Source organism: Heteronotia binoei, chromosome 3 (genome assembly GCF_032191835.1).
Source record: "Heteronotia binoei isolate CCM8104 ecotype False Entrance Well chromosome 3, APGP_CSIRO_Hbin_v1, whole genome shotgun sequence".
In the NCBI taxonomy this organism is placed as follows: domain Eukaryota; kingdom Metazoa; phylum Chordata; class Lepidosauria; order Squamata; family Gekkonidae; genus Heteronotia; species Heteronotia binoei.
In genome coordinates this window covers 106,522,020-106,548,365 of record NC_083225.1, presented here as the reverse complement: position 1 = coordinate 106,548,365, position 26,346 = coordinate 106,522,020, and the positions used below count along the sequence as shown (strand labels likewise).

The following is a 26,346-nucleotide window of genomic DNA, read 5'->3' as shown; positions in this document are numbered from 1 at the left end:
AGTTGTAGGACCTCCTCTTTTGTCACCTCAATCTGACTCAGGTCTTTCAACACCCCTTCCAACATTAGTGGTTCAGGGGTGGGCAAAAAGTTCTCATCTTCCACAGTGAAGACGGAGGCAAAAAATGCAGTCAGCTTCTCAGCCATTTCCCTATCCTCCTTCAGTAATCCTTTTACCCCATGGTCATCCAAGGGCCCCACTGCCTCCCTGGCTGGTTTCCTACTTCTAATATATTTGAAGAAAATTTTATTGTTGGTCTTTATGTTTTTTGCAATATGCTCCTCATAGTCCCTTTTTGCCTGCCTGATCACAGTCTTGCATTTGATTTGCCACAGCCTGTGTTCCCTTTCATTAATCTCACTTGGACTGGTTTTCCACCGTTTAAAGGAGTCTTTCTTACTTTTAACAGCTTCCATTACTTTGTTTGTTAACCATGCAGGCCTTTTCTTATACCTGTTTGTGCCTTTCCTAACTTGTGGTATGTATTTTATCTGAGCTTCTTGGATTATAGTTTTAAATAGTGTCCAAGCTTCCCCAAGGGTTTTGACCGTATTTACCTTTCCTTTCAGTTTCCTCTTCACATACCTCCTCATCTCAGAGAATTTACCCCTTTTAAAGTTAAACGTGGTTGTGGCGGTCTTTTTGGGCAACTCCCTATTTATACAAACGGTGAAATCAATAACATTATGGTCACTGCTCCCAAGCGGCGCGATCACTTTTACATCTCTCACCAAGTCTTGGGCATTACTTAGGACCAAATCCAGGATCGCCCCACCCCTAGTAGGTTCTGAGACCATCTGCTCCATAGCACAGTCATTGCGAGCATCAAGAAACTCAATCTCTTTCTCTCGACCAGAACACATATTGACCCAATCAATCTGCGGGTAGTTAAAATCACCTATTACGACACAGTTTTTACGTTTAGCCGCTATCTTTAAGCCTTCCATCATATTATAATCGTCCTCTCTCTTTTGATTTGGTGGGCGATAACAAACTCCCATAGTTAAATTTCCTTTTGGGCCCTCTATTTCAACCCAAAGCATTTCTAAAAGGGAATCTAATTCTCTGACCTCAGTCTTACTGGACCGTATATCCTCTCTGACATACAGAGCCACCCCACCTCCAACCCTTCCCTCCCTATCCTTCCAAAATAACTTATATCCAGGAATCACCGTGTCCCACTGATTCTCCTCATTCCACCAAGTTTCTGAAATTCCCACAATGTCTATGTGGGAATCTTATTGAATTCAGTAGCTATCTTCTGGTGTGTTTGCTGCTTCTCCCAATTTGGTGTTATTTGCAAATTTAACCCTCATCCAGATCTCTGATAAAAATACTGAAAAGTACAGGGCTCAGAGCTGAGCCCTGTGGTACCTCACCAGACACCTCCCTTCATTCAGATGAAAGCCATTCACCTAACTATCCTAGACTCCAGCCCACAGTCCTCTAGTTTACCCATCAGAACATCAAGGGAAACCCTGTCAAAAGCTTTACAAAAACCCAGGTAAACAACATCAACAGCATTCCCTTCATCCAGTAAGCTTGTCACTTGATCAAAGAAGGAAATGAAGTTTGTCTGGCAGGACCTGTTGGAGACAAATCCATAATGACTTTCCCAGGATCACCAAGTTGTCCTTTAGATGCTCACACATTGATCCCTTTACAATCTGATCCAATATCTTCCCTGGGCAGAGCTCAGACTGACTGGCCTGTTGTTTCCTGGGTCATCCCTCATCGCTTTTTTGAAGATTGAGATAACATCTGCCCTCCTCCAGTCTTGTGGCATGTCTTCTGTCCTCCAAGAGGTCTGGAAGATAACAGATAAAGGCTCTGCAAGCTCTCTAGAAAATTCTTCTAGCACTCAGGTGCATGATATCTGTCCCACGTGATTTGTACTCATTCAATATAGCCACATGCTTCTCAACTACATCTCTGTCCATGTGGACCAGCAGCCCAGATGCTGTGTCTTGCCTTCTACATCTCTAGATGAACCTGTGGTCTTCTTCAGGAAAAACACTGAGGCAAAATAGGCATTAAGCCTTTCTGCTTTCTCTCTGTCCTCTGTCAGAGTTTCTCCATTTTCTGTCAACAGTAAGCCCAATGCCTCTTTTATCTTATATTTGCTCCTCACATATCTGAAGAGGATTTTCTTGTTGCAGTGAGCCTCCCTGACCAGCTTTAGCTCACTGTGAGCTTTGCCCCCTCTGATGGCTGACCTACAGTGCCTAGCAACTCCCCCCTCCCTTCCAGAGCCAAACCAACAACGCTAGGGGGAAAGTCTCCTAGAGAGACAGGAAGTTCTTTTGTTCTCTGCATGTGAGTTAGGAGGAAGGGTTTTCAGTTCTCAGCTGCAGCTCGAAGGAAGAGGTTGCCAGTGTGGGGGCTCCTGCCTGTGCATGCGGCCTATTCAAGAGGAAAAGGCCCCCAGGCAGTAAGACCAAGTAAGTCATCCAAAAAGGCAGGGCGTGTTTAGACCAGGGACAGTAGGACGCGTTTAAAACCACATTTTGTTTGTCATGCTGTTTGCTGTACGGGTGCTGTGCTGTGCTAACTTGTTAAATGCAACTGTTTTTGTTTTGTTTTTCTTTCCCTTTCTTTTTCTCTGGTAAATAAATATTTTTTTCTGTTTTGAATGCTGGCAGTCAATCTCTGTACCACATAGATCCCCGACCGCTCAGACCACGCTGTGTTGAGAAGGGGGCCCTGGGGAAGGGGGAAGGCATGCAGTTGGATAAGGTGCCAATCCTCCAGGGGTGCCCCAAAGAAGTGCTGAGGTCTCTGTGAAACCCAAGTGCAGGGTGGCAGAGGACCTTGAGGCTGGGCCTCATAGCTGGAGAGGGGGATTGGGAGTCCTGTTCCTCTCAATCTGAACCCCTAGACTGAGCAGGTGGTGGCAGTGAGCCCAAGGGGCAGGAGGAGGAATAGCTCCCTCCAGGAGTTGGCGACTCCATAGGGAGCTGACGGGACCGGGTCTGAAGGCAGAATTGGGCCGGTTCCGTCACACTTGGCGGCAGCAGTGGGATAAGAACAAACAGAGAACTTGATTGGCCAGGCATTTTTGTTTTTTGATACGTGCAAGCACCCAAAGGAAGCAACAGAGGTTTTGTTTTATTTTCGGGTCAACTGGAATAGGGAAAGTTTAGTTAGTTAGGATGGAGCGTGCTAAGAGACTGGAAATCCTGAAGATGACAGAGCCACAGCTCCAGGAAGAGTGCGCAAAGCAAAAGCTGGAGTGTGACAACATGACTGTAGTAGATATGAAAGACGTCCTGTTGGAGCATCTTAAGCATGCAGGGGCACCTGCAAAGGTGCCCCCTACCCAGTCAGAAGAAACTTTGCGGCTACAGTTGGAACTGGAGAGAATGCGTATCGAGGCGGACCGAGACCACAGACAGGAGGAAAGAGAGAGGGATGAAAGACGAGCTGCGATCCGCAGACAGGAGGAAAGAGAGAGGGAGGAAAGACAAGCAGAGAGGGAGCTGAGACAAGCTGAGATCCGCAGACGGGAGCAGGAAGAGCAACGTCGCCATGAGCTTGAGGTACTACGTCTGGAAGCTGAACAAAGCAAAAAGATCAAAGTCACCCCCAAAGACTTTGCAGTGTACAAAGAGGGAGAAGACCCCTCCATATACCTCTCCAACTTTGAGAAGGCAGCCAAACAGTGGGGGATTGCAGAGGAAGAGTATATGTCTTACCTCTGTAGCATCCTGACTGGAGAACTTTCAGCCATCTATCACAGCATGCCTATGGAAGATGGGGGGATAACTTTTGCAGCCTATAAAGCCACTGTATTTAAAAGGTTTAAACTGGGGCCAGACCACTTCCGAAAGCAGTTCAGGGGTTTAGCCCCACAAGAATGTAAATCCTATTCTGAATTTGGTGTAAAACTAGGTTATCTGGGGAAGAGATGGGTAGAGGAAGAAAAGGCCCAGGATTTTAAGGCTTTGTTTCAGTTGTTGATTTTAGACCAGTTCTACTTAAGACTTCCCAAAGAGTTGAAATGCCTGGTAAAAGACAGGAAACCTAAAACCATTACAGAGGCCTCAGAACTGGCAGACGAGCTGGTGCAGAACCGAGAGGGGTTGGATTGGATCCCTTCCCAGTTGGGAAGGGGACAAAAGGGGTCCCCAATGGGTGGGAAGGAACACCCGGCACCAAAAGGGGAAGGGAAACCTGCCCAGGAAGAGGGTAGGAAATCCCCTGATTTGACTAATCAGGATCGGCCCCAGATTCGAACGTGCTACAGCTGTGGCCAGGCTGGACACCTATGCCTGCCCAGAGCTGCAAGCTGAAACCCCCAAACCCACAACAAAAGCACCAGTCACTCCAAAGGTGAAGGAGGAGTATGTGGCCGTGGTAAGCCATGAATGTCTTTTCACCAGAATGGAGCCTGCAGAGGCCTGGAGTGATTTTGTTGAACCAATAAGGCTTAAGGACCGGTTGGTTTTGGGATATGCTGACACTGGCTCTTCAGTCACCCTTGTGAAGGCAGATCTGGTGTCAGAAGCTGACATTGTCCCTGATATGGCATTCAGAATCAAGGGGGTTCTGGGACCACCCGCCACGATTCCTGTGGCCCGGATGCCAGTGGAATGGCGAGGATCAGCAGGTCTTATGGAGGTTGGGGTAATGAAGGAACAGACAGTTCCAGTGTTGTTGGGCCGGGATTTGTTGGTTGGCCAGTACTCTATAAATGCTGTAACCCGCAGCCAAACCCTCAGAGGAAAGTGGGGGGAGGAAGGCAACTTTAGGGACGCCACCTCACCACCAGCCAGGGAGGGGGAAATAGCCCAGGTTACTGAGGACGAAGAGAGGGCAGTCACCCAGGAGGGGGAGGAACAGCCTGTCTCAAGCCCTGGAGTAGGGTGTTCCCAAGGGGAAAAGGGGTGTAGCTTTCCCCAAGTGCAGCAAGAGGCTGTAGATGTTCCTAGCGAGGAAGGGAACCTGTCTAGCGTAAAGGATGTGCATGCTGAAGAGACCGAGGTGGAGGGTGGAGATTTCACAGAAGGTTCTGAGAGCAGCAAGGCTAATGTGGGCTCAGAGGAGCACATAGCTGAAGGCTTGGGGGAACGGGAGCGGTTCCAGAAGGGGGTCCTGAGCGGCCTTAGGTTGGAACCGGTTCACCAAGTAGCTGTGGATCAGGAAGTGGGATCGTCCGAGACTCTCTCGGAACAGGTTGTCTTGAGGCAGGGCAGACAGGAGTCCTGGGAAGCTGTGGGACCTTCTAGGCAAGAGGGGGGTCAGTTTGGTAGTGCTGAAAAACCAACCGAGGGGACTGAAAACCCAAGCCAAACCCTCAGGGAAAGGTGGGGGGAGGAAGGCAACTTTAGGGAAGCCACCTCACCACCAACCAGGGAGGGGGAGGACCAGCCTGTCTCAAGCCCTGCAGGAGGGTGTGCCCAATGGGAAGAGGGATGCCCATTTCCGCAAGGGCAGCAGAATGCTGTGGAGCCTTCCAGGCAGGAAGGAGCTCAGTTGGCTGACACTGAAAAACCAACTGAGGGGGCGGAGAACCCATATCAAACTTTGGCTGAGTGTCCTGGAAACAGTGGGACTAGGGGTGGCTTGAAGGAACAGATGATAGGAAGTCTGGGGGAGCCAGAAATGTTCCTGTCTGAGGTTCAAAGTGACCCTAGGCTGGAACCACTGTGTGAGGTGGCAAGGGACCAGAAAGTGGAGTTCGCAGAAGCTGAGACAGGGGATAGGGTGATGGATTTCCTGCCACTTCATACTGGTGGACGGAAAGTGGAATGGGAGGGACCCCATATGATTGTGGATGACCTGGACGATGCTACTTATGTGGTGGCTATGGAGAAGACAGGAAAGGCAGTTAAAGTGGTACAGGTGAATATACCACAGCCATTCTCTGCGAGGTCCATGGTGTTGCATGTAAGTAGGAAGGAAGGAAACAAAAAGAAGCTGGGACAGCAATTGTTTGGAGCCCCAGAGGTGGTTTTCTGGGAGGTCAGAGTGGACAGGGGGAACATTCCACCAATGAGGGATAAAGAAGCAACTGTGTGGAAACTGGGCAGTTTCCAACCTCGTATGTGGGGCCAGGAATTTCCTCCTTTGATGGGCCACTCACCCCAGCAACAGCAGCAACGGAGGGAGAGCACCAAACTCCAGAGGTGGTCCTGGGAGATGGAGGAGTACATCTTAAAGACTGGACATTCCTTCCGAATGCAGCAATGCGACTTTTCGTCCAGAAAGGACATGGACACCTAGGGTGTTGGACTTTGTGTATTGTTGGGAAAATTCCTAATCGTGGTGTATGTTCTGTTTGGGTTAATGGGTTTCTCCTTGTTTGGTTGGATTCTGCTACGGGGTCACCTCTGTAGGAGGCAACCCCTCCGGCTCAGAATTTAAGGAGGGGGACGTGTGGAGAAACGCCATTTTAGTCAATGTTGGAGCTTCATTGGGAGGGAAAACATGAAACTGCGAAGCAGGCTTGGGCCTAGCCTTCCCCTCACTCCCCCCTCCCTTCCAGAGCCAAACAAACAACGCTAGGGGGAAAGTCTCCTAGAGAGACAGGAAGTTCTTTTGTTCTCTGCATGTGAGTTAGGAGGAAGGGTTTTCAGTTCTCAGCTGCAGCTCGAAGGAAGAGGTTGCCAGTGTGGGGGCTCCTGCCTGTGCATGCGGCCTATTCAAGAGGAAAAGGCCCCCAGGCAGTAAGACCAAGTAAGTCATCCAAAAAGGCAGGACGCGTTTAAAACCACATTTTGTTTGTCATGCTGTTTGCTGTACAGGTGCTGTGCTGTGCTAACTTGTTAAATGCAACTGTTTTTGTTTTGTTTTTCTTTCCCTTTCTTTTTCTCTGGTAAATAAATATTTTTTTCTGTTTTGAATGCTGGCAGTCAATCTCTGTACCACATAGATCCCCGACCACTCAGACCACGCTGTGTTGAGAAGGGGGCCCTGGGGAAGGGGGAAGGCATGCAGTTGGATAAGGTGCCAATCCTCCAGGGGTGCCCCAAAGAAGTGCTGAGGTCTCTGTGAAACCCAAGTGCAGGGTGACAGAGGACCTTGAGGCTGGGCCTCATAGCTGGAGAGGGGGATTGGGAGTCCTGTTCCTCTCAATCTGAACCCCTAGACTGAGCAGGTGGTGGCAGTGAGCCCAACGGGCAGGAGGAGGAATAGCTCCCTCCAGGAGTTGGCGACTCCATAGGGAGCTGACGGGACCGGGTCTGAAGGCAGAATTGGGCCGGTTCTGTCACATCTCCCTTAGCACATCACGGAGTTCTCTGTTTACCCACAATGGCTTCTTGAATTCCCTACTATGTTTCCTTCTTCTTGGAATAGCAATGGCTTGAGTCATTCAATGCCCTGTATCTTACCACACCTCTATACAAAGTTTAAAGTTTTCCTCCAGCCAGTGGAAGAGCCACATAATTTTAGGAAAGATCCTTAGGCAGGAGAAATTTCCTCCACATAAAGATAGGATACTTTCCAGCACTACAAAACTAGCATAAATTGCTTTTAAAAAACAATTATATGAATACAATAAAGATAAATCTTGCAGTGCCAGCTGTGCCATTCCAAGAGGAAGTCAAGAAACAGAATAAAAACGGTGACAATCTAGATAAGAGGAGAGAAATTTTGGAAAATGTTCTCAATGATTCTACTCTTGCAGTGATAACTGAGAGGAAAGGCTCTGGCCCTGTCTCTTCAAAATTGTGCATGCCATGACAGATTACTCCACAAGGAGAAGATATAAGCCATATATCTCGGCTTTAGCTCTACCAGGTTCCTAATGTTCTATGAAAGTTAAGAATGCATATGCATATGTGTACCTTCACAGGGACTAGGAAGATTTTTAATTTTTTTTTTAATTTGGTGAGATACAGCCATTGCATTGAGAGCATGCAAACTGCCCAGGCACACCTATGCAAGCTTTCTGCCACATATATACCACACGTTTATTCTAATATCAAAACAGTTCCACATAATTCAGGACATTAGAAGTGTTCAACATTACCTGTCTGTTTTTTAAATTCCTGCAAAATCTGATACAGATAGTAACTACAATTCCTATTAAACCAATCAAACTCTCTAAGTGACCGTATAAAAAAAGACATCCACACAATAAGCTGTGTTTCAACATGGTGCTCATATCTACTTCCATGGGAATAACATTGCTAATGTCATGTCATAATCAGCTTATGAAAGAGTATAACTTAAGTAATTTTTTACCACTTTAAGGGAAATGCAAATTACTTCGTGGCATGACTATATTTTCTCCTGTGTCAAAATGGCTATTTCTTTTACTATAACAACAGAAAGTTGATACATGGCCTTTTTTGTGACAAATAAAAAGCAAAATAAAATAGTAAAATATTGCAGATGACTGCTCCTACTAGGTTTCTTTTGCAGTTATCTGAACCCCACTGTTATATACATCTACCCTGTGCTGAGTGGTAAACAATTGCCTTCATCAGAATTTGTGAACGCCCAGTTGTTTTGCATATGTTCTTTCCCATTCAGAGGAATGAGAAAGTACAATATAAATGCAGTAGACATGTGTGTGTGTATACTTCTGTGCAGCAAAGTGTTAGATCTTGCAGTTATGTTTAAACCTCCATAGATGGCAAGGACTTTCTTGAAAGGGACATGTATGGACAATAGCAGCCCTCGGATTTCTACTCCAGCTATTGCTTACAATTGACACTGTCAAAAAAGAAACGCCTACAGTGCACTTCCACTTGCTTTATGATCCTTATTAGTTAACCCTAAAGTGAATATGTACACAGTTTTAATCCCCAAGTGTATATCTAAACCAGGGGAAAATCTGGAATTACTTGTAAAGTATTTTGGTTACTAATGCAGCTGTTACAAGTGTTGTATTTGGCAAGGGAACAAAAAAGGCACTGCATACCAATTTCGTGAGCCACTGTAAAAGCTGCATGGAGGCCGTCATCTTCAATCACCGCACAGCTGCGCTCAGGGGAGCATATGGTTCCAACGTCAGCCATTCCCAGAGTATCACATGAATGATGCCCACATAAATCCTGCCGTGGAAGGAAAGGGGGAGAAAAAGCATTCATGTACAACTTTACACCCACAGGCAATGAAAGCCTCCAGTCACACACTCTTTGCAAACAGCAAGATCCAGATGATAATCTTCGTGAGGAGGGCGATGACAAAAGCAACAATAGTTAAGTATTTGAAGCCTTCATCTGAGGAGCAAGAAGCCCAAAGTGACAACTGCTAAAATCAACAGGATACTATTTCCATTTATTATTGTAGAGTTGGACCAGCTTTCAAATTAACTCCTATCCTTCATAACTATTTAATGTTTAGGAACCCTGACTTCAAAGTGTGAGGCAAACTTTCCTAATAAGGTGTAGATGCATACTGGCAGGGAAGTCTGGTGAAAGGGTCTGTTTCTATGCATGCCTTTTTGGACCAGAGGTAGCATACAAGTCTTCCTCCAAATCAGATCAACATGGACATCTGTGAAGGGAATGCTTCCAGGGGTACGGTTCTTATGTCTAAGAACTTTTTAAACATCCCAAGATCTGTCTTCAAGCATGCTGGTAATGTGTTCCCTGCATTTTCTTTTTAGTTAAGCTGCTTGATCTGGGAGACTCCTATTTTGGTATTATTATAATTTGAACCTTAGGGTTCAATATTTGGTCTCCTTATATGATCCATCTTCTGAAATCTGAGCCTCTGACTTCACCATAGAATAACATTTGTTAATACAAGAAGACTTGCAGAGAATGCTTTTCTCCCGCCCTCCTTTTTCTTTTCCCTGAAAGCCCTGTTTCCTGTTTCTTTCCCACTAACCAGCCTACCTTTATGTGTTCCCCCATCTTTAGCTTTGCCTCCTCTCCTCTCCCTGGCAACCTCTCCCTGGGAAAACTCTGGCCAAGCTGTATGGCTAGGGCTGTCAACCTCCAGGTGGCACCTGGGGATCTCCTGCTATTACAGTTGATCTCTGGATGACCGAGACCAGTTTCCCTGGAGAAAATGGCCACTTTGGAGAGTAGACCTTATGACATTATACCCTGTTGAAGTCCCTCCCCTCCATAAACCCTACCTTCCCCTAAAATCTCCAGATATTTCCCAACCCAGAGCTGGCAAACCTATATGTGGGGTAGACTAAGAATGGCATGGGGAATCAGGAGGTCTGACCTCAGACAGTTCCCAAATAAGTGACCTTATAAGCAACAGAACAATTATATATTGCTGATAATCAAAACTAGTTTGCAATAGTGATTTGCTGAACTGTTTGTTATCAAGATAGAAAATGATCATCTATATTTAAGTTCCTGTTGTCAAGCGCTTCTAACAGTATGTGATGTAGTGAATGATCCTAAAAAGGTCTACAGAGAAGTAAATGCTTTCTCCCCCCAAAAGTGTTCTTAGACTGCAGCCATAATCTATGAAAAGAGATTGAGTTGACTGGGCAGGTGTTTATTATATGATAAGACAAATACTCCTCAAATTAAAGGAAAGTCATCTGCTAAGATTTTCATTTGTAGACAATGAATTATGGATTGATTGATTTTAAACCTCTGAATGTTGCCTCTTTGTTCAATTAGGCCTGTCAAAGCACAGAACAATTAAAAGAGATTATAAATCAACTTTAAAAATACATAAGTAAAATTGACTATTAAAAACAAACAAAAAGAAAGGTCAATAAAGATACGGCAGATTATTTATTAATTAGACTTCTATGGTACCCTTCCCTGCAAGCAGGGCTCTGGGCAGCTTGCATCAGAATAAAATATAGTGATCTAAGTAGAATTAAGTTAAATCAGCATTAAAATACAATACAGCTCAATATAAAAACGAATCCAAGATGGCAACTAAATTTGAATGGAAAATGAAGTTCCCCAGAGCCTCTAATGGGTAGATAAGGGGGGGGGGGGAGAGACCCGAGAGCAGCAGGCTTCTTGCTGTCCTGCCACAGTCTTCAACCAAAGGCCTAGCAGAACATCTTTGCCTTACCAGCCCCGTGGAAAAATAGTAAAGGTCTATATGTTCTCCATCAGAGAGTTCCATCAGGCAGGGGGCAGGACCAGAAAGGCCCTGGCCCTGGTCAAGGACAGATAGATCTCTCTTGGGCTGGAGACCACCAGGAGATTTTTAGTACCTGAGCGTAACACTCTGTTGAGGGCATATTGAGAGAGGTGGTCCTGAAGGTATGCAGGTCCATGATCATAGAGGGCCTTAAAGATGAAAAGAAAAGGAAAGCTCCCCTGTGCAAGCAGCAGTCGTTTTTGACTCTGAGGTGACGTTGCTTTCACAAAGTTTTCACAACAGACTTTTTACGGGGTGCCTTCCCCTGTCTTTTACACTTTCCCCCCAGCAAGCTCAAAAACAACATCTTTAATTTGAAGAAATAGACAAGTCTTCCCAATGATCCCACAATGAGTGAGACAGAACAATCTCCTTGGGGGGAAATTCCGCAATTTTGATGCCATGGCCAAGAAGGTACCATCTATCTGGCTGATCGTAATGGCTGATCTATAGGATTATGGGTATTACCTCTTCCATATAGCATATTTATCTGTAAATACATGAGCATTACAATAATGAGATTACATGGGTTCTGATTAAATTTACAGAAGCTATGTAAAGCTGCCTGCTATGTGCTGACAACTAGCAGAAGGTTTAGGGGGTGGTAACATGTAAATAGGCATTGTCTCAATACCATAACAACACTTCTGGCTTGAACCTGAACTTAGTTTCTTTCAGGAGAATTCTAGTGCACTGTGCACTAGTGAAAATGTCATCTCTGGGTTCACACTACAAGTGGCATCATGATGTCCTCACAATACCTATTTTTCTCCCATTTCCCCTCTGCTGCTGTACTGAGTGGTGACAAGCAACCAGGGCTGCTAGGCAGAAGGTCTCCCACTAGAGTGCCAAGTCTCCCCTGGCCACCAGTGAGGAGTCAGAGGGACTACCTACATATCACAGCGGACCTAACATCTACATATGTATGTCATGAGGGTATTTTCCATGCATAAAAGTCAACCATATATGTAGAACATTCTGGGTTATTTAAGTGACTGAGAGAGCCTCTGCGTTTGTATGTATAGCAAAGCTGTTCAATTGACTTGGAATGGTAGATGTAGAAGAACACTGATCAAAAGCAGTATCTGTGAAACAAATGCAGATATTTTTAGGAGTAATTCTGATTATGCCAATTCTATACCTTGTCAAATATTTAACCAACACTGCAATCCTAACCAGAGTTACACCCATCTATGTCCAATGCCTTTTCAGAAATGTTGTTTTTGTAAGAAACGAGCCAGAAAATCTATCAGCATGAGACCTTTTCCTCTAAATCCCAGATTTCCCTGTTTCATTCAAACATTCATTTTTTTAAATTTCCAACTTCCATGAAAATTGTACACATAAACTCATGATATTATTAATATCCTGCAGAGACTCTTAGTCATGTGTATTTAACCTCCAACTCATAAAATTTTGACAAAATTAGAACAAGGACTTATTCGGATAGTTCTTCAAATCCTACAGTTTTATATATGTGTGTGTTTCCATTCGTCTATATATGTTCTACCCAGTTACATGAAATGAAGCAGTCAGCAACATTACCTGTGTTAGGAAGTAAGCCCTTCTAGTAGCTAAATCACTACATGAACAATGTTTTTCTTAGTTTACCAGCTTGCACCATTTAAACAAAGTTAATACCATTTTCATAGGTAAAGTTGGTAATTAATATACTAATATAAGGCAAAAATATGTTATTGCATGAAAGCAGAAATATCTGCTTGGTAAATGTATATGTTTGGGGGGACAGTAGTATGAGAATAAATCATTTATGGTATTTGAATGCCTGCAGAGGCAGTTAGCAATTAGACAATGAGCCAATATAAGGCAAAGAACTTTCCATTGCAGCAGTTCTGGAGAAATCCTTCAAAGGGCTGCCATTGGAGGACCCTTCCCTTTATTTATTTGCAACTACCAATATCCTCACAGAGATCTGAAAATGAGAGCCCAAACATCATACAAAAAAGGTAAAGGTAGTCCCCTGTGCAAGCACCAGTCGTTTTCAACTCTAGGGTGACGTTGCTTTTCACAACATTTTCACGGCAGACTTTTTTACGGGGTGGATTGCCATTACCTTCCCCAGTCATCTACACTTTCCCCCTAGCAAGCTGGGTACTAATTTTACCGACCTTGGAAGGATGGAAGGCTGAGTCAACCTGGAGCCGGCTACCTGAACCCAGCTTCCGCTGGAATCAAACTCAGGTCATGAGCAGAGGGCTCCAACTGCAGTACTGAAGCTTTACCACTCTGCGCCATGGGGTTCTGCTCCATAGCACAGTCATTGAGAGCATCAAGAAACTCAATCTCTTTATCTTGACCAGAACACATATTGACCCACTCAATCTGCGGGTAGTTAAAATCACCTATTACGACACAGTTTTTATGTTTAGCCGCTATCTTTAAGCCTTCCATCATATTATAATCGTCCTCTCTCTTTTGATTTGGTGGGCGATAACAAACTCCCATAGTTAAATTTCCTTTTGGGCCCTCTATTTCAACCCAAAGCATTTCTAAAAGGGAATCTAATTCTCTGACCTCAGTCTTACTGGACCGTATATCCTCTCTGACATACAGAGCCACCCCACCTCCAACCCTTCCCTCCCTATCCTTCCAAAATAACTTATATCCAGGAATCACTGTGTCCCACTGATTCTCCCCATTCCACCAAGTTTCTGAAATTCCCCCAATGTCTATGTTTTCTCCCAACACTAAACATTCCAATTCACCAATTTTAATTCGGACACTTCTAGCATTTGCATACAAACATTATAATTTCCCAGGCAAGCTAGGCCCGCCACCTTCCTCCTGCTGCCTCGAGACTCTGGCAGAGAGTCCATACTGTTTGTCACCATCACAGTGGTTACCCGGTAGAAAAATAGCAGCCAACCCTTCATCTCTTTGAGACGAGTCCTCCCGAACCAGAGACATTTCATCTCCTGTCGGCTTTCCCCCAAGATTTAGTTTAAAAACTGCTCTGCCACCTTTTTGATTTTAAGCGCCAGCAGCCTGGTTCCATCCGGGGACAAGTGGAGACCGTCTCTTTTGTACAGCTCCCGCTTGTTCCAGAAAGCATCCCAGTGCCTAACAAACGTAAACCCTTCCTCCTTACACCATCGTCTCATCCACACATTGAGACTTCTAATTTGTGCCTGTCTCTCCTGCCCTGCACGTGGAACAGCTACCTTGGAGGTCCTGGCCTTAAGTCAGGGTGGTGAGAACCAGAGAGGATTGTGAGGCACTCCAAAGGGATCTGTTGAGGCTGGGTAAGTGGGCGTCAACGTGGCAGATGAGGTTCAATGTGGCCAAGTGCAAAGTAATGCACATTGGGGCCAAGAATCCCAGCTACAAATACAAGTTGATGGGGTGTGAACTGGCAGAGACTGACCAAGAGAGAGATCTTGGGGTCGTGGTAGATAACTCACTAAAAATGTCAAGATAGTGTGCGATTCCAATAAAAAAAGGCCAACGCCATGCTGGGAATTATTAGGAAGGGAACTGAAAACAAATCAGCCAGTATCATAATGACCCTGTGTAAATCGATGGTAATAATAATAATAATAATAATAATAATAATAATAATAAATTTTATTTATATCCCGCCCTCCCCGCCTAGGCAGGCTCAGGGTGGCTAACAACAGTTCAATAAAATTATACAATATACAATATAAGGTGATTTAAAACAACATTTAAATTATACATTAATTTAAAACAACAATCTAAAAACCAGTTCCAACTGTCTGGGTCGTTCCATAGTTTAAACGGCGGTGATCTTCCTGATGTTATTCTGTACACTTATATTATGGCAGGGGTCACTAGATAAATCGTTGGTGGATTAAATAGCCATCCTATCAACGTCTACAAAAGCCTGCTTGAAAAGAATGGTCTTGCAGGCCCTGCGGAATTGGTCCAAATTCCGCAGGGCCCGTACTTCCTCCGGAAGTTGATTCCAAAGGCACGGGGCTATAACAGAGAAGGCCCGTGCCCGTGTACTCTGTAATTTTGCCTCCTTTGGCCCAGGGATAGTCAGCATGTTCTTCCCTGCTGACCTCAGTGCTCTTTGGGGCTCATATGGGGAGAGACAGTCCCTCAGGTAGGCAGGTCCCCGGCCATATAGGGCTTTAAAGGTAATAACCAGCACTTTGTATCGGACCCGGTATGTAACTGGCAGCCAGTGCAGTTCACGCAGCCCCGGCTGTATATGCTCCCATTTCGGGAGTCCTAATAACAGCCTGGCCGCTGCGTTCTGCACTAGCTGCAGCTTCCGGGTTCGACACAAAGGCAGCCCCATGTAGAGGGCACTGCAATAATCTAGTCTTGAGGTGACCGTCGCATGGATCACTGTTGCCAGGTCCCGGCGCTCCAGGAAAGGAGCCAGCTGCCTTGCCCGCTTCAGGTGGAAAAATGCCGACTTGGCAGTGGCCGCTACCTGGGCCTCCATTGATAGTGAAGGCTCCAGTAGGACTCCCAGGCTCTTGACCCGGCTCGCCGCTTTCAGCGGCGCACCGTCGAAAACCAGGAGAGGTATTTCCCTTCCCAGAGCGCCACGCCCCATGCAAAGGACCTCTGTCTTCGTCGGGTTCAGCTTCAACCCACTCAGCCTAAGCCAAGTTGCCACGGCCTGCAGTGCCCGGTCTAAATTCACTGGGACGCAGTCAGGCCGGCCATCCACTAGCAGATAGAGCTGGGTGTCATCCGCATATTGATGACAACCCAGTCCAAAACTCCGGGCAATCTGGGCAAGGGGGCGCATGTAGATGTTAAATAACATCGGGGAGAGAACTGCTCCCTGAGGCACCCCACAATCTAGTGTGCGCCTCCGGGAAAGCTCACACCCGATTGCCACCCTTTGTCCCCGACCTTTGAGGATTGCCCCCTGACCCCTATGTCGGCGAGGCGGCGGGTCAGTAGCCGATGGTCGACCGTGTCGAATGCTGCCGACAGGTCTAACAACATCAGCACCGCCACGCCACCTCGATCCAGTTGCCGCTGGAGGTCATCTGCCAAGGCGACCAGCACTGTCTCCGTCCCGTGGCCCGGGCGAAAGCCGGACTGGCAAGGGTCTAGGATGGAAGCGTCATCCAGAAAACCCTGTAGTTGCAGCGCCACTGCCCTCTCAATAATTTTACCTAAAAACGGTAAATTAGAAACCGGTCGGTAATTTGCCAATTCGGCCGGATCTGCTGTACATTTTTTCAGGAGGGGGCGGACCAAAGCCTCTTTCAGAGGTGATGGAAAACGCCCCTCCAAGAGGGATCTATTTATTATGTCCCGTAAAGGACATCTAAGCTCCCTCTGGCAAGCTTTAATCAACCAGGAGGGGCAAGGGTCCAAATCGCAAGTTGTTGGGCGCGCAACAGAGAAAATTCCGTTGACTTCCTCCAGGCTGAGCGGGTCAAACCGAACCAACTCCAAACCCGAAGACAGGCGCGGAGCCTCAAGTTCCCATACTGCATCCAATGTGATAGGCAGGTCTTGGCAGAGCGACGTGATTTTATCTGCAAAATATTTCGCAAAAGCCTCACAGCCTATCTCTAATTCCCTAACATTTGGTTTGCCTTGAGGCAATGTAGTAAGGTCTCCAATTATTCTAAATAATTGTGCCGAGCGCGAATTTGCAGATGCAATCTTGGCTGCAAAGTAATCTTTCTTTGCAGCCCTGACTGCCATCTCATAAGACTTCATAAACGTTCTATAAGATGTTCTCGTTGCTTCGTCCCGAGTATGCCGCCACTGCCTCTCTAGTTGTCTGAGCCCCTGTTTCAGCTGGCGTAGCTCCAGGGTATACCATGGAGCCAGCCTCCTGCGAGGGCGCAGAGGACGTCGAGGTGCGATCTCGTCGATGGCCCTGGTTAGCCGGCCTTGCCAGGCCTCCACCAGGTCATCGAGGGAATCGCCAGGGGGCCAGGGATCCCCCAGTGCCATTTGGAACCGTTCCGGGTCCATCAGGCTCCGGGGGCGAGCCAAAATAGGCTCTCCGCCCATACAGGGTTGGGGTGGCCTTGAGGGCTAGGTGATCCGACCATGGTACCACTTCTACCATGATATCGTGCGGTCTCATTTGGAGTATGGTGCGGTCTCATTTGGAGTACTGTGTGCAATTCTGGTCACCGCACCTCAAAAAGGATATTATTGCATTGGAAAAAGTACAGAAAAGGGCAACTAGGATGATTAAAGGTTTTGAACACTTTCCCCATGAAGAAAGTTTAAAACGCTTGGGGCTCTTTAGCTTGGAGAAACGTCAACTGCGGGTGACATGATAGAGGTTTACAAAATAATGCATGGGATGGAGAAAGAGAAAAAAGTACTTTTCTCCCTTTCTCACAATACAAGAACTCATGGGCATTCGATGAAAATGCTGAGCAGTCAGGTTAAAATGGATAAAAGGAAGTACTTCTTCACCCAAAGGGTGATTAACATGTGGAATTCACTGCCACAGGAGGTGGTGGCGGCTACAAGCATGGACAGCTTCAAGAGGGGGTTAGATAAAAATATGGAGCAGTGGTCCATCAGTGGCTATTAGCCACAGTGTGTGTGTGTGTGTGTATAAAATTTTGGGGCCACTGTGTGACACAGTGTTGGACTGGATGGGCCATTGGCCTGATCCAACATGGCTTGTCTTATGTTCTTAACACGGCTACCTACTTGTATATATCTGATTTTATGTTCTGACTGGTCAGCACTCTCATCTCTGGGAGGGAGGAGCAACCGTCTTTAGATGTGAGTTAACAACAAACAATACCTGTGGTTTCCCAGTTCAGACATCACACCAAACTTTCCTGGGAGTAAGCCCTCTGGAATAGATCATAGAATAGACCATAATCAGTATAAACTGCAATTTGCAAATCTGCTTCAAACCATGATTTTCGATTCTGGTTTGCAGTGGCTTGCAAATCATGATTTGGGTGTTTGTAAATCCTACCTGACCATTGTTAGGCTTCTTTTAACAATTTATTGGACTTTACTGAATTGTTTATTGCCTCTGGTCCTAAGGAGATAGGTGTAACTTGAAACCAGCACCAATTGAAGCAGCTCTGAATATCTTGTCTCTTTTTAAACACTTAGTTTAATTTTTAAACACTCAGCCTGAGGAAAAGTTCTAGTGTGTTTAAGCGCAAACACTGTTGTGTCATTTGGTTGGTCCTTATAAAAGGTACTGTTGTCACTGTGTTCTGTTAAAATGCGAATTAGGTTCTGGTTCTTAAGATTTTGCTTTTGGAGCAGTGTAGCTTTCAAACAATTTCTTCCATAACCATGCACATTTTTGGCATGATATCCTAACTGATAAACAGTATTTTCATTACACAAACTGAGTGTTGTGCAGTGGTTTGATCATCAGATTAGGATATGAGAGTCACAGGTTCAAATCCCCACTCAGCCATGGAAGCTTGCTGGATGATCTTGGGCCAGTCACACACTCTCAGCCCAACCTATCTCATAGGGTTATTGTGAGGATAAAATGGAAAAGTGAATTATGTAAGCCAGTTTGGGTCCCCATTAGGGAGAAAGGCAGGATATAATGAAATAAATATAAATAAATAAAATTTCTCTAACCTTTAATGATGAAAAGAAAATATGATCCCAGTGAACAGTATTATAGCCATTGTTAGGGTTTCCAGCCTCCAGGTGGGGCCTGGAGATCTCCCACTTTTATAACTGATCTCCAGCTGGCAAAGATTAGTTCCCCTGGAGAAAATGGATGTTTTGGAGGGTGGACGCTATGGCATTGTACCATACTGAAGCCCCTCCCCAAACCCCACCCTCTCCCATATCCACCCCAAAGTCTCCAGGTATTTTCCAACACAGACCTGGGAACCCTAGTTCAGACACATTTTATATTTGCAGACTATTTCAGGTAGAAATTATCCTATGCTATCATTATCCACTGACATATTTTAACCAGATGTTATTTTATATAAATGTTAGTGGAGCAAGTCTTGAACTGAAAATGGCAGCAAAATCCAATTCCTTTAATATAACAAGAGTCAGTGTTATATAAAATACAAAAAAGCTACGCAGCTAAATTGAGTAATATGTATAATTGCAGAGTGTCCTAACAAGTAATGGTATTTTGCATGGGGTGTGTGTTATGTTGTTTTTAAAAAGAAATAGCCAGTGCCAAAGAAAGCATATGAAATTATTATTCATAGGAGGAAGATAATCCAAAACTTGCTGTTCAGTTTCAGTATCCCTTACCATGTAATAGTTAACTGAACACTGAACACTGCATTCATCTAATAGTGTGGAAAGGGCAAAGCAGTGACCTTTGACTTAAATCTGTGCTTTTAAAAGAGCCAGGCATGTGAACATTATCACTGAATATACCACCCAGCTGTCAAGATTTGCCTGCCTGTATCCTTTGTGAGAAATGTCTCTTTCAGTTTTCACATGACTTGGGGAAGGGTGAGAGAAAAGGACAGAACTGGATGTTGTCCAAAATATTTTCTGTGTTCTGTCTCCTAGAACTTTTGTTCTAACTGAACTCAGGTGATGACTGAAAAAAGGGTTTGGTGGATTTTACAGGGAACTCATTGAACAGGCATAAGCCAAGAGAATTGCTTTGGTTGAGACAGCTGGAACCTACTTCCATCATGTGTTTGTGTTGTGACAGACAGTCTGGAGAAGACTGAGTCAATAAGCAGTGTCAAACACTGCAAATAACCAATTTCCAGTTATCACCAAATTAGTCATCAAGACAGGAGCCTGATGCTGAACAAATTGGTTAATGTCAGTGGACTTAACACTCAGGATGCCTTTTCTATGAATGGCTTAAAAATCTTGCCATGGACCTTTGTCAAAACCCACAAGCGTTTACAATGCATCTTGCTTTGAACCAACTTCGTTTTCTTTCTGCAGGCAACCTTTATTCTTTGAAATATTTTTACTAGGATCAATATTATTAAAATTGTGGAGCTAGCAGGATAAGTTGTTTGCTGTAAAGAAGTATGAACTGTAGTGGGAAGGGAAACTTATTGACAAAAAACAAGATTGTGGGAAACAATGTTTCCTCTAATTTTTCTCTCTGCTGGGGGCTATATGTGCCCCCTTGCCCAGCTGATGAGGAGTTTCAGGCTTGGGTGTCATCAGTATGCCAACAACACCCAAATGTATGTTATTGAATGACCAGCCAGCCACCACCCCACAAAATCTGGCTGAGGGATCAGAGGCCATGGTGGGATGGTTAAAAAAGAGCAGGCTGAGACAGAATCCGTCAAAGACAGAGGTTCTGTGGCTGGAGAGACGGGGGGTGGGGGTGGGGCTACAGGATTGGAGTTCAGGCTCCCAACTCTTGACAGGGCACCACTGATACTGGCACCATCCATCAAGAACTTGGGCATGACTTTGGATGTCTCCTTATTGATGGAGACCCAAGTTACATATGTTGCCAGGCTGGCGTTTTTCCACCTCCACTAAGCTCTGCAACTGGTTCCTTTCTTGTCATGCCCTGACCTAGCCAGGGTAATCCATGCAACAGTCACCCCTGGATTAGACTACTGTAACTCACTCTATGCTGGTCTACACTTGAGACTGACCCAGAAACTCAAGCTGGTCCAAAATGCAATGGCTCAAGTCCTGATGGGAACATCATGGATGACACATATTTAACCAGTGCTGCACAACTGTACTGGCTTCCAGTGGAATACCAAGTCAGGTTCAAGGTGGTGGTATTGACCTTTAAGGCCTTGAGTGGTCTGTGATCAACGTATCTGTGGAACCATCTCCTCCAGTATAATAACATCTTGCTGGTGATCCCTGGCTTTAGGAATGTCTGGCTGTCCTTGATCAGGGCCAGGGCTTTTTTTAGTCCTGGCCCTGACTTGGTAGAACTCTTTGCCAAGTAACATCAAGGCCCTGCAGGATCTTATGCAATTGTGCAGGGCCTGCAAGGCATAGATGTTCCACCAAGGTTTTGGTTGAGTGGAGCAGTTCACATGCTGAGTAGAACATAACTGCTGTAATCTTAAAATGGGCAATGGGCAGTGCAAGACCCTGTGTGGTCCAGACTGCTACTGAGCAGGGCCACCTGTGTTAATGAGCAGCTAGCTACTCATACAGCTTGGAGAGAACACTGGTGGGAAGTGGGAACCCCTTTTTCCTTTGCTCACTTATGCCCTTGGAATCTTTCAGGTCACAGAGCTGTGTCTTTTCATACTGTCTGAAGCATTTACTTGGTCTCTAATTAGGGTGAACCAGGACTAGACATACATGTTTTTTCGGGGGGGGGGGGATGGATTAAAAATGACACCCCCTTATGGGCCATTATATCTTATGGTCCCATAGAATACAATGGACTCCATACCCAATTTGGCACCCCCCCCCCCGCCCCTCCCTAGATCCGGCCCTGGGGTGAACTATAAATCTAAAGCCCTGACCTGGGTAGCTCGATTAGGGTTGCCAAGTCCAATTCAAGAAATATCTGGGGACTTTGGGGGTGGAGCCAGGAGACTTTGGGGATGGAGCCAAGATCAAGGCTGTGACAAGCATAAAGGGAGTTCTGGCCATCACATTTAAAGGGACGGCACACCTTTTCAATTCCTTCCTTCCACAGGAAATAATGAAGAATAGGGGCACCTTCTTTTGGGGCTCATAAAAGTGGAACCCCTGGTCCAATCTTTTTGAAACTTGGGGGGTATTTTGGGGAGAGGCACTAGGTGCTATATTAAAAATTTGGTGCCTCTACCCCAAAAACAGCCCTCCCAGAGCCCCAGATACCCGCGGATCAATTCTCCATGATTTTCTATGGGAATAAATCTCCATAGGAAATAATACAGTTCCCAGAAGACATTTCCCTCCATTCCCCCCGCTTTCTGACAACCCTGAAGCGGGGGGAGGGCCTCCAAACCGGGGGATCCCCTGTCCCCACCTGGGGATTGGCAACCCTAAGCCCGATCTCATCCTATCTTGGAAGCTAAGCAGGGTCTGCCCTGGCTAGTATTTGGAAGGGAGACTTCCGAGGAATATAAGGGTTGTGATGCAGAAGTAGGCAATGGTAAACCACATCTCTTGATTCAAAAACCTTACTGGGTTGCCGTAAGTCAGCTGTGACTTGATAGCACTTTCCACCACCATAAATCTAAAAGAAAAATATGATCAATAGATCTTTAAATGTAATAAAATAAACACACTTATAACTTCACCAAATCTTTGAGTCAAATAATGCGTGGCCCATATCACTGGAAGAAAATTATATATATATATATATATATATATATATATATATATATATATATATATATATATATATATATATATATGGTTACAGACTACCTGTGTCTTGGAACTACCATGATCACCTACCATGATTTTTGACCATAAAAAAAGCTGTAGATGGAAGGGCTAACTCACATTTGGGGCATGACACTGGGCAAGAACGTTAATTTTTTTACTCCTGTACTATATTCTGAATCAAACATACACACACACACACACAAACTGGTATAGTTCAAGACACCTTGGTCATTAGAACAGCCTAAAATTGGTACATATTTATATCTAGTGTGCAAATCCTGGGACAGGAAGTGTTAATGCAGACCAGCATTCTGGCACAGAGGAAATCAAACCAGAATGTTGTGCTGTGGAAGTTGCATTTTTCTTTGTCAGCAGGATTTGCTGAAGAAGCCAGGGAATTAGGCTTATTTCTAGGCATGCAGGAAACAAAAGTGAATTCAGCAGTTTGTACAATTAAGGAAAATTTAAAGCAAAATTTATATTATCAGGGAATCATAGACTAAGCTGATTGAAGACCAAAGTTAGTTCCTCGGAACGCTAGAGAAGCAGAACCTTGACTATGCTGGAATAAATCACACAAATGAAAGTTACTGAAGATTATGTTCAGCAGTTGCCATGTGACTCCTCAACTTTTGAATCTACTTCTGAACGCATCTATGGATAAAAGATAATTTTATTTGTCATCATAGTTTCTGTATCATTAGCCACTCAAAGCTGGATATACCAATCACATTCTGGGCCTGAACTACCACTGAGCTGGGTCCAAGCCCACGCTTTAATTCAAGTAGTGTGGTCCCAGGAAGGAATGCCAGTCATCTCCTGTGTGCAGATAGCTGAGAGCTAGCTAAGCCCCCATGGAGCTTCTGCACCCTATTCACTGTGCTCTCCTATTCTCACCTAATAGCTCTTTGGCCTTGGCCAGAGAACTGACTTACCTTCTGCACACACCATCAACAGCACCATACTCTCTCTTCTCATCAAGACACTGTATTCTTTCTTTAGATCTCTCCTTACTCATTTATTTGTTATATTTTTAGTCACCACTCACCCAAAGGGTCTCATGGTGACTTACTACATTAAAACCATATAAATAAAAACAACACATAACTAGATAATATAAACACTAAAATGTTAACTATTAAAATATGTAACTATTAAAATAAAACAGGTGAAATTAACTATTAAAATATATATAAAATACTACCCTTGCCACTAACAAAAACAACCTAAACGTGTGGATTACATGTTTGGGTGTAGTGCAGTGAGCCAGTTTGGTGTAGTGGTTAAGTACATGGATTAATTGTCAATACTTGGTCGCTTATTGTTTTTCTAAATACTGTTCCATGTTTTTGGATTTATATCCCGCCCTCCACTCCAAAGAGTCTCAGAGCGGCTCACAATCTCCTTTACCTTCCTCCCCCACAACAGACACCCTGTGAGGTGGGTGGGGCTGGAGAGGGCTCTCACAGCAGCTGCCCTTTCAAGGACAACCTCTGCCAGGGCTATGGCTGACCCAAGGCCATGCTAGCAGGTGCAATTGGAGGAGTGGGGAATCAAACCCGGTTCTCCCAGATAAGAGTCCGCATACTTAACCACTACACCAAACTGGCTCTCACCAAACATGTTAATTCTGTAACTATTTATTTTTCAATACAACTGTTGAACTGGGGGGGTGGGGGGAAAGACTGATTCCAGTGGGACAAGGCAGTCTTAAAGGTATGCTGGCCCAAAGCAATAGTGGGCTTTAAAAGGCAGTACCAGCATCTTGTGTTGGGCCTGGAAGAAAATTTCACAGAATGTCCAAAACAGAAATATTCAGGAAGACATAATATAAATGCATTAGTAGGGTTGCCAAGTCCAATTCAAGAAATATCTGGGGACTTTGGAGGTGGAGCCAGGAGACTTTGGAGGTGGAGCCATGAGCAAAGTTGGAACAAGTACAATTGAACTCCAAAAGGAGTTCTGGCCATCACATTGAAAGGGACTGAACACCTTTTCAATGCCTTCCCTCCATTGGAAATAATGAAGGATAGGGGCACCTTTTGGGAGCTCATAGAATTCCCCCCCCCCAGTCCAATCCTTTTGAAACTTGGAGGGTGTTTTGAGGAAAGTGATCAGATGCTATACAGCAAATATGGTGCCTTTACCTCAAAGAACAAGCCGCCCCCCCCCCCGAGACCTGCAGATCAATTTCCCATTATTCCCTATGGGAATCATTCTCCATAGGCAATAATAGAGTACCTAGTAGTCATTTCCCTCCCCCCTTCCCGCTTTCTAAAGTGGGGGGAGGGCCTCCAAACCGGGGAATCCCCTGCCCCCACCTGGGGATTACACAACAAAAAATACAAGCTAGTGACCAATTAACTAAGAAATATATAGAAACTAGTCCAGATGTCCAAAACATGTACATTCAAGTCCCAAAGTAGTGTGGTGACAAGCCAATCGTTTAAGTACTTGTTTCTTTCCCGTCTTCATCGGACCTGGAACCAATACTGATTCAATTATATAGATTCTTTACATAATTTTTTAAAAAGGGGACGCAGAGCGTCTCCAACAGCAATTTCAAATCGGCTACAGCTCAGTATGAGGCACAAGAAGCCTCATACTGAGCTGTAGCCGATGTGACATTGCTGTTGCAGACGCTCTGCATCCCCTTTTTAAAAAATTATGTAAAGAATCTATATAATTGAATCAATATTGGTCCCAGGTCCGATGAAGACTGGAAAGAAACAAGTACTTAATCGATTGGCTTGTCACCACACTACTTTGGGACTTGAATGTACATGTTTTGGACATCTGGACTGGTTTCTATATATTTCTTAGTAAATTGTCACTAGCTTGTATTTTTTGTTGTGTTATTCATTATAGTGACCTCTCTCAGATTGTATTCTACCCCATCTGGGGATTGGCAACCCTCCCTCTCTCTCTCACACACACACACACACTTACTGGGTCTGGTTACTTGCTCTGAAAATGAAAGTAAAACAAACGGAAGCTGTTGCTGACCCTTCCCCATGAAGTGCTTCCTGTTTCCTGCTTCCTGCTCAACTTTAAAGGCACACAAACAACAGAAAAACACACACACATTTTAAAATGGGATCTGTTTGCAGGTTTCTAAACCTGCCAGAGCTCTAGAGGTACATGGTGGCTGTGGGAGTGGGGCTTCCCCCCACCAGCCATCTGGCTGGGGGCGGGGGGAAGCCTGTAAAACCAGGGGACCCCCCCGATGGGACCTGGGGATTGGGAAACCTATGCATTAGTACTCTTGTATATTGGAATACCTCAGGAGAAGACACTTTAACAAGGACATAGGACTGTAGTTAACTGCAATGCTTATTATATGTATCAACTTGCCTTTATTGGATTGTCTTCTACCTTTGTAACCCACTTTCTGCATTATGCCTTAAACAGGTTTGTTTGTATTGTTTTCCAGTTTTGTATTTGTAGTTGTATTGCATTGTTTTTGGGATGCCAATCTGCATATTAGATTATTAATGATACAATAATAATAATTTTAAAAGTACATGGACTACAATCTGGGAGAACTGGGTTTGATTACCCACTCCTCCACGTGTATCTGCTGAGTGACCTTGGGTCAGTCACAGTTCTTGAAAAAGCTGCTATCTCAAGAGCAGTCCTCAAGAGCTCTCTCAGTCCCACCTACCTTCACAGGGTGTCTGTTGTGAGAAGAGGAAGGGAAAGGATACTGTAAACTACTCTGAGACTCCAAGCGAAGGACAGGATATAAATTCAATTTCTTCTTCTTCTTTTCTTCTTTCATTCCAAATGCCAACCTAAACAATTTGGCCTTGCATGCTCTGAGAAGTCTGGCAGGCACAGGTGTCATTGGAGATTGCATTCCACAGGGTAGGGGTCACAACTGAGAAGGCCCTTCCCTTGATGACAGCTAACTGAGCCACCCTGGAGCCGGGTAGAGGCCCTTAATGGATTACTGAAGGGAGCTTGGGGAGTTGTCCCTTCAGTAGGCAATCCCAAAGGTATGAGGGTCTGAGATCATTAAGGCTTTAAATATTCATACCAACACCTTGAATTGCATCCAGATACTAACTGGTAGCCAGGTGCAGCTGCTGCAAA

General features: G+C 45.0%; 1 protein-coding gene across 1 annotated transcript in view; it reads right to left on the bottom strand.

Moving 5' to 3' along the window:
- Positions 1-26,346, bottom strand: part of ADAMTS5 (ADAM metallopeptidase with thrombospondin type 1 motif 5) — a 128,098-nt gene that overhangs the window by 86,993 nt on the left and 14,759 nt on the right. Inside the window, exon 2 of the mRNA XM_060234374.1 lies at positions 8,873-9,005. Within this exon, the coding sequence (XP_060090357.1) occupies positions 8,873-9,005 (133 nt within the window). The remainder of the gene's footprint in view (positions 1-8,872; positions 9,006-26,346) is intronic.